The 8,412-nt window shown below is 50.9% G+C and overlaps 1 protein-coding gene across 2 annotated transcripts; it reads right to left on the bottom strand.

Moving 5' to 3' along the window:
• Window positions 1–1,096: 1,096 nt before the first annotated feature.
• On the bottom strand, window positions 1,097–6,154 carry PIM2 (Pim-2 proto-oncogene, serine/threonine kinase). Of its 2 annotated transcripts, XM_081125576.1 has the most exons (7): window positions 5,911–6,154; window positions 5,670–5,779; window positions 4,905–4,955; window positions 2,825–3,197; window positions 2,309–2,485; window positions 1,983–2,211; window positions 1,097–1,291 (listed from the first exon to the last, which is right to left on the bottom strand). In XM_081125576.1, the coding sequence occupies exons 1-6, from the start codon at window positions 5,969–5,971 to the stop codon at window positions 2,048–2,050; spliced, it is 936 nt and encodes a 311-aa protein (XP_080981702.1). In that variant the 5' UTR covers window positions 5,972–6,154; the 3' UTR covers window positions 1,097–1,291; window positions 1,983–2,047. The 2 variants fall into 2 exon arrangements, with proteins under 2 accessions (XP_080981702.1, XP_080981701.1); XM_081125575.1 differs by lacking the exon at window positions 1,097–1,291 and having other exon boundaries at window positions 1,960–2,211; window positions 5,911–6,054.
• Window positions 6,155–8,412: the final 2,258 nt, after the last annotated feature.

Raw genomic sequence — 8,412 nt, 5'->3', positions numbered from 1 at the left:
AAATTCCATCGGGATAGGGAGACTGGGCGTGCGGCCGGCTCAGCCTCCCATCTCTGCACAGCCTCTTCGACCTATTCCCGTTACTAGACCCGCCCTCTTCATCGATCCCGCTTTGTATATCACCGCCCATCCCGTCGCCTCGTCTCATTGGTTCAGTTGCCCCCTATCTCAGTTCTTTATTGGCACGGTCTTCTGATGGCACCGCCCTTTCCACATCAAAAGTAGGTATTTCCTGGTTGGACTCAAGTTCCTTTCCCTTCCCAGCGAGGACCCGCCCCCTTGAGAGCCTCCGGGCTTTTGGGAGCAAAAGGAGTTTGAGAAGGCGAGGCAGGTGAGGGTCAGGCAGGTGAGCTAGCAGATAAATCAGGGGAGTTCAGTATATACAAGTGAATAGACACTGTAATTTAGTTGAGCCAGAGAAGGGAGGGCAAGTAAGCCAACACTGAGATGAAAAAGAACTGAGTCGTCAACTAGTAAACCGGATGAGGTTTACAGGTTAGCTTTTGAAAGCAGGGGAAGAGGGTACAGCTGAGGTGGGGACAAGTGAAAACAACATAAAATAGGGAAGGTAAGTCAAGAATTAAGGAAGGAGGGATGAGAGGGATGAGCAGCTAAGGAGACAAGGGAGAGGCGAAAAGGTAAGGGCAAAACAAGTGTCTTACATCCTGGTTATTAGAAATCAAGGAAGGGTTGGGAAGATTCCAGTCTGCATTCAAACCTAGCCCCACCCTCACCAATGCCCTGAAAGGGCTTTTTCTTCTCCCATGGGGAAGGGATTTACACCCTTCCCAGAGTTGGAGTTTTTTTTTCCTACCCCTGAGCTAGCCATCTTTAACTGGGTATGTGTCCCAAACATCTTCAGTGTCTATTTCCAATGGAGCCCTTCTGCACATACTGGTCATTACATAAGAGCTGGGGAAGGGGTGCTGTCAATAGTTTTTCTTTGTGTGAATCCATAAAAGATCTTTAGGATGGCACCACAAGACTGAGGCTTCCTGAGGGGTAAAGGTGAGATCCAGGTCCATCTCCCTCTTGGCTCAGCATGCAGTAGATGCTCCACAAACGCCTCACTGCAACTACAACTGGCCAGTCACTTGTGATTCTATTACGTTTATTAAATAGTGGGTTTCCACACATGGCTTTTTAAATAATCCAGGCATGTGGAGAAGGGAGAGGATGACACAGTTGGAGCTCCCTTCCTCCCAATACATAAGTATTTACATTTCAGCAACTGGACAATCCTGGCTCAGAAGGAGGCAGCAAGAATCCAAAAAAGGTGGAGGGGGAGGCCCTAGGAGAACAAACAACAAGACTTATTTCCCCCACCCCAGCCCCCCAAAACCATCCACCCCATCCTAGTGGACTCTGGTGGTATCCATCTCTCCCATTCCTTCCCAAATCTTGGAAGTAGGGTTTCTCCTCACCAGAATAAGAGCACTTGGAATAACAGAGTAGGGTCCCTTCACCAAAAATAAAATAAAATTAAATAAAATTAAATTAAAAATTAAAAAAAAAAAATAAAAAAAAGCCCTGGGATAACAATAGGGCATTACCTCCCCCAGAATAAGCAACCCTGGGCTGAGGTAGGCAAGCAGCTTGACTGAATATGGAACCCTAGGCTAGAGGAAAGAGTTCCTTTACTAAAATAAGAGCTGCTGGGGTATTCAAAGGAAAGCACCCTTGCCCAAGTTAGAGCATTTGAACTAAGTTTGTGTGGTGGTAGCAGGCAGGAGGTGCCAGTGTAAGGGTTGTAACACATCAGAATAAGATTCCTGGGGCTCAGAATGGAATTAACTTCAACCAAATAAACATCCTTAGTAAAATGAGAAGCAAGGAAATACCCCCCTCCAGAATAAGAAACCGTAAATTCTGGGAGGAAGGCTCCTTAACAGGATTGGAATGGGGACTGGGCAGACTTGGCTTATGTTTTCTGACCCCTGATCCCCAATCTCTGACCCTAGTAACACTGGATTTTTAATGACCTGTAAAACCAGATCAACAGATGTCCTTCTATCCCTGTAGCATGGCCATGGGATGGCTATCCCAACTAGGGCAGCAGGGACCAGGTCAAAGGGGTAGAACCCCCTTTAGGGGTACTAGGGGGTGCATCCTCAGCTGGTGTCTGCATCCAGGGATCCAGCAGGATCTCCTCCAATGAAGGTCGGGCAGAAGGTTTAGGGTCCAGGCACCGGCGGATTAGGGCACAACAGTCTGCAGGTCAGAAATACACAGGAAATTAGCAGTTAGTTGGGGCACCAGTCCCTGGGAGGTATGGAGTCCACTGGGCTAGGGCCAGTGAGGGCCTTACCTGGGGATACATGGTCAGGGAAGTGGAGCTCGGCCTCCAAAATCTCCTGGTCCCTCTCGAAGGGAATGTCCCCGCATACCATGTCATAGAGAAGGATACCCAGTGACCAGACAGTGGCCGGGAGTGCATGATACTGGTGACAAGAGATCCACTCCGGGGGGCTGTATACCCTTGTCCCTGCACGTAAGCCAGAGAGGTTAGACTACTCTTTGATAATGTCCTTCTTCCCACCCCACCCTCCCCAGGAAGTATGGTCCTGTAACCACAATAGGAGCTCTTTAAACAGCAGGGTCTCATCACCAGAATAAGAACCCAGAACAAGGTCAGGGCACTGTGAGAAAAAGGGCTTTAACAGAGGACAAGGCATGAGAGCCCTCAATATTAGAAATCAAGAACCTTATAAAGGTACAATGTAGATTAAGGGTTACAGGACACCCAAGCACTGGAGATCAAAGGTCAAGTCCATAAAGATAAAAGGTAAAAAAATCTCCCCACTGAGATTTATGGAAGCCTTACCATCAAAGTCAGTGTAGGGTTCATCATGAAGCAGGGCGCCGGAACCAAAATCAATGAGTTTGATACAGACTCGGCGGAGGTCTATCAGGATGTTCTCATCCTTGATGTCACGATGGACAACTCCACGGGCATGGCAGTGCCGAACGGCTGCCACTACCTGAGCAAAGAGGCAGCGGCTTCGATCTTCACCCAATGGGCCCTGTTCTGTGATGTAGTCAAACAGATCCTGGGCAGGCAAAGGCCGCTCAAGGACCAGCATGAAGCCCTCTGGTGTTTCAAACCAGTCAAGCAGGCGGATCACACCAGGGTGTCCACCACCCGCACCCACCTTCCATAGCAGTGCTACTTCCAGTGGGCATGTGACCGAGTCTGACTGTGGGAGGAAACAGGGAGAGAGAAGGGAACACAGACATTAGGCCAGTAGCTCTGAGGCTGACTTCTCGCCTGAACTTAAATCACAGCCCTTCAGCCTCCTAACTATGTGGCCTTGAGCAAACCAATTCCTTCCTTGGGTCTCAGTTTCCTCATCTTAAGGGCACAAACTTACACAGCCATTGGTAAGATGATTTAAGCCAAAGCCTATGCACATCTGGCATGTAATAGGAGCTCAGTAAATACCTGAAGAACACATAAAAGTGGTTCTTAATGAAAGACTATTATGGATTTTTTTAAAAATTATCTTTGCTTTATTTATCTTTAATCCTCACCAAGGATATTTTCCCATTGCTTTTTCAGAGAGTGGGGGTGGGGAGGAGAGGACAGAGACAGAAAGACAGACATTGATGTGAGAGAGACACACTGATTGGTTCCCTTCCACATGCACCCCAACTGGGGCTAGGGATTGAACCCTGGACCCTTCAGTCCACCAGCCGATGCTCTAACCACTGAGAAAAACCAACTAGGGCTATTATGGAATATTTTATATGCTTTGTTCACTGACATCTCCAAAGAGTTTAGAACAGTACCCTATGCACAGTAGGTGCTCAATAAATGTTAAATAGATGAAAGCACTTTACAGCATGGCATCTGGCACAGAATTAGCACTAAACACTATTACTGTGTAATGGTTTCTGTTTTGCTCACTGACATAGCTCAAGCACTTGACAGTGGCTGGCAACAGAGCAGGGCTCAATACATAGTATGTGTTAAATAGGTGAAAGCAATTAGTAGAAAAGGTCCTACCACAAACTGAGCTCTCAATAAAGATAGTATTTTTCCAAGTGCTTAGAATTGTGCCTGCCTGGCACATAGTAGGTGCTCAATATGCTTTTGTTAAATAGCTGAAAATGAGTACTTGTAAAGGATCAGGCACAAATTAAGAACTCAATGTTATCACGATATTTTGTTACTGTCACCAAGCACCTAGAACCGTGTTGAATGAAAGTGATTAGTGGAACTTAGAATACAGTAAGCTTTTTACGATGAAGCAAAATCTGAGGAGTACTCAATAAAGGGTATTAATGTTACTAGCCACAGAAGCCGCCCAACTAGCCCACATGGGCACAAGGACTTTTAGAAGCAGCTCTCCTGCCTGAGATGGGGCCCTCTCCTGGCCACGCCACTGACTTGCACAGCTGCAGACAGGTTTCTCACGGTGATGGAAATTCCACTACTGCGCAGGCGCACCTTCTCCCTCAGGGTCCCAACGCTTGCGCAGGCGCAGTCTTCCCAGATCCCGCCAGGGGGCGCTCCCACCTTTACAAGTGGCCCAGACCCGCCCTGCCGTCCGTTAGCGCGCTAACGGCACAGAAGCAGCCACCGTCACCATGGCAACCAGTGACCTCTGCCCCCCCGCCCCACCAGCATGCCCTGCGGGCAGCCCCTGAGGCAGCATTTGGAGGGAGGACGAGAAAGGGGGGTTGGAGGGGAGAATCCAGGGCTCCAGGGAAACTAGGGTGAGTCAGAACTGTGTGGAGGTGTGGATGTCACTGCAGGGGAGTAAACATGGGCTGGGAGGAGTGATCTCCTCGCCAGTAACAAGGCCCAGGGAGGCGCACAAGCCACAGAAAGGCAAGGGGGCGAGTGAGCCCATAGTCAGCTATGGCGCCGCCAGGTCAGGAAGGGCTCCGAAGATACTCACCAGGGTGGACCAGCCCAGCACGCGATTCCGGGGGATCACTTTGATGGCCACCTGGAGAAGCGGGCTGGGGTTAGGGGGTTGGAAGATAACCCCCCAAAGCCCTCCCAGTCCTGAGCCTCACCCTAGTCTTTGTGGCCCCAACAACACCACAGCACGACCCTCAAGAAGCCGGGGCTTCTCCCCAGCCCGCAAGTCCCCATGACCAACTTCACCTCTCCCACGGCCCTCAGCTCTGGGCTATCCCTTCTAAATCTCAGAACCTTGCACTCCAGGTTCTGAGTTCCGAATTTCTTCACACCCCAAGCTCTCCATCTTCCAATTCAGCCCCAAGACGCCCGACTCTGCCCCAGGGTCCTGTTCAAGACTCCATACTGAACACCTTGCCTCCAAAATCCCCCGTATCTCAGCTCTGGGTCCCCACCTTCGCAAACATTTACACATCCCCTGGATCCTGGGGTCCAGAGTCCTCAGGAAACCCCGCTCCCAGGTCTCACTCCCTAGCCCTCCCGAATCCCTGCCCCTCCCCCACACGCCCACCTGAGTCGCCACACACACACACACACACACACACACACACACACACACACACACACACACACGAGGGCGCGCGCGCCCTAACGCCCCCAGCCAACCCGGATCCTGGTTCTTAGGACCTTACCACACACACATTGTGGATTCATTCCCAGTCAATCAGTAGCCCAGCTCTGGGCCTCCCGCCCCCGCTACATGCACACCTGACCCTCCCCAAACCCTCGTGGCGGATACCTGGAGTCGGTCTGTGACGCGATGTCCTGCGAAGACTGTGCCAAAGCCCCCCTTACCCAGCAGGGGGCCAAGTCGGTACTCGGCCTCGAATGCTTCCCGATCCTTGCCTCCTACGCAGGGAGGCGAGGAAGTCAGGGTGGCCGCGTGCTGAGCCGCGCCGCGACCCCTCCCCCCTCCCCCCGCGCCGCCCTCCACCGCTTCATCCCGCCCGGCCTGGTAGCGGTAAAGAAGCCTCGCTCACCTGGCGGCGGTGTGGGGGTCACGGGGGCCACCTCAAGCCCCTGAAGAGGCTTGCTCAACATGGAGGAGGCGCTGCGCCGATTGAGCCCGCTGAGCCCGCAGGGCGACGACGCCCGGGGCAGCGAGGATGGGGAGCCAGGACTTGGGGGCGCCAGGGTGGAAGGCAGGGAAGCTGGTGGCCCAGAAGCGCCCACAAACGGCGCAATGCTATGATTCTCCGCGCTCGCCAGCCCCAACGCTACTGAGCCGGGGCACGCGCCTCCCGAGAGAGTCGCTCAGGGCGACAGCCCCGCCCACTTGGCTTTGATCAATCCGGACACGGCACCTGCTGTACCCCAGCCAATCGGAGTCAGCCCTTATTTGCATACCACCCTCAAGGTTTCAAGTACCCCCTTATGCAAATACGCGCCCGGATCTTCCGTGGGGGCGGGGCCTGTATGCAAATGAGGGGCGCGCGCGAAGAGGAAACCGGTTCTGGGAATCCCTTTGCAGCAACTGCATTTGTTTTGGTTGTTGCTCGGGGTTGTTTTTATATATGTGCGTATGTGTATATATAGATATAAACTTCAAAAAATACCCCTGCACCCCCTCCTTTCCTAGGGGAGTTGGTTTGCTGCTGTCTCGAGTTAGCGCGGTGATAATGCCAGACCCATCTTCTAAGAATCTGGGCCTGTGGCTATCCAGAACCCAGTCTCTGACGGGTGCTCCTCACCAAGGAAAGGGGCCCTCTAGGCGACCCATGGCTTCTGCCCTGAAACTGAAGCTAGGGATCCTGGAAGATCCTATTCAGCTGCTAGGGAGGAGTAACCCGGTGACTACCACGAGGGGGGCATGCTGGTCAAAGGTAGCATCCTCGAAAGGGTAGCCTATGGGGGTGTTTTTGGAGCCCTTAACCTAGGCCAATGTGGATAGATGTGGCCGTGAGCCCAGTCAGCAGGTTTAGAATCTGGAAGGGTGGGGCGAGGGGGTGGTTCTTAAGGAGTGGGAGCAAGCCAGAGTGGTGCCGGCCTCCGGGTGTGCTTCCAGGTGAGAGACAGGGGCTGAGAACTCGAAGAGGTGGTAAAGTACCCCATCACAAATTTGAGAAAAATAGGTCTCATGCCACAGGAAGACAGGTACGCACTCCAAAGACACACACACAGAATTACCACGTGAGACATGATACGTACCATCACATTCATGTAAACTTGTCCTAGACACATACACAGACATGCACTGTAACAAAGTGACATTTACTGTCAGGCAGGCATGCTTCCAGAGTCATGTCCCAGAATGACACAGAGATACAGTCATAGAAAGACAGGCACTCCAGAAAGATTCACATAGACCTACATTACCATGTGACAATGACACAGAAATGTCCGTCAGACACACTGCTAGAACTTGTCACGAAGACACTGGCACCATCAAATGTGCACTGTCACATAAAGACTTGTACTGTCCCAGAAATGAGAGTCCCAGAGTATGTCACAGGAAGCCACACAGATGCTTGAGACATCCATGCATTGCTACAAAGGCAGACATATATGTGTGATAGAGCCACATAGGCAGTGTCACAAAAACAGATGTGGATAGACCAAGTCAGAGACATGCATACACCTGTAGGCATGCAGCACTGTCACTGACACTGTTCAGAAATAGGTACCCAGAATCTGTCACAGAAACACAAATGGACATCCACCCCATCAGGAAGAAACCACAGATGTGCTATCACAGACCCACACAAACATGCACTCATTTCAGAAACAGGCACAAACTGTCACCATCTGACACACCTGGAAACAAGCCCTCATCACACACACACTAGAAACACTCTGTGAGATGCATATAAAGACTTGGACTCACTACAGTACCATACACACAGACAACACCCAAAAAGCAAATACACACATGTACTCATTCACCTGACTTTATTAGGGGTCTAATGTAAGCCAACCATGCCCTGGTGGGAGTGCAGATACTAGAGATATCTAGATAAGTCAGGCATCATAGCCCTTGCCCAGGAAGTTGATAGTACAGTTATTGGGGAAGGAGTAAAGACATATTTATTGATAAGTGGAAGAATGTGGACAGGCTTCTCAGAAGGCAATCCTCTGTACATCTTGAAAGACAAGGCTGTGGGCTCAGGACAGGGGAAGGGCCAATTCTAAGCAGAGGCCAAGGTAATTGGAGGCAACAAGTAGGCAGGGGCAAATGGTATATAAATTTCAACAGAATAAATATCTACTAACATTTGAACTTTTGGAATGTGCCAGGCACTGTGCCATTCATTATGTTGACCATATGCATTCTCTCTCAATGCTCACAGAGAGAATGTGAGGTAGTAGACATTCATCACCCCTGTCGTACACATAGGCCACTTGAAACTTGAGCCTGTGATTTGACCAGGGCCACATGGCAAGAAAAAGCCAAGAAAGGTTTCAAACCAATTCTCCAAAATACACATGCTTTGACCAGTAGATTCCAGACATCCTTTGGACAGCCACTCAGCCAGCCACGCCCT

Source organism: Miniopterus schreibersii (assembly GCF_964146895.1).
Source record: "Miniopterus schreibersii genome assembly, chromosome: X".
In the NCBI taxonomy this organism is placed as follows: domain Eukaryota; kingdom Metazoa; phylum Chordata; class Mammalia; order Chiroptera; family Miniopteridae; genus Miniopterus; species Miniopterus schreibersii.
Note: the sequence above shows the minus strand (reverse complement) of the source record. Positions and strands in the feature narration are given on the sequence as shown.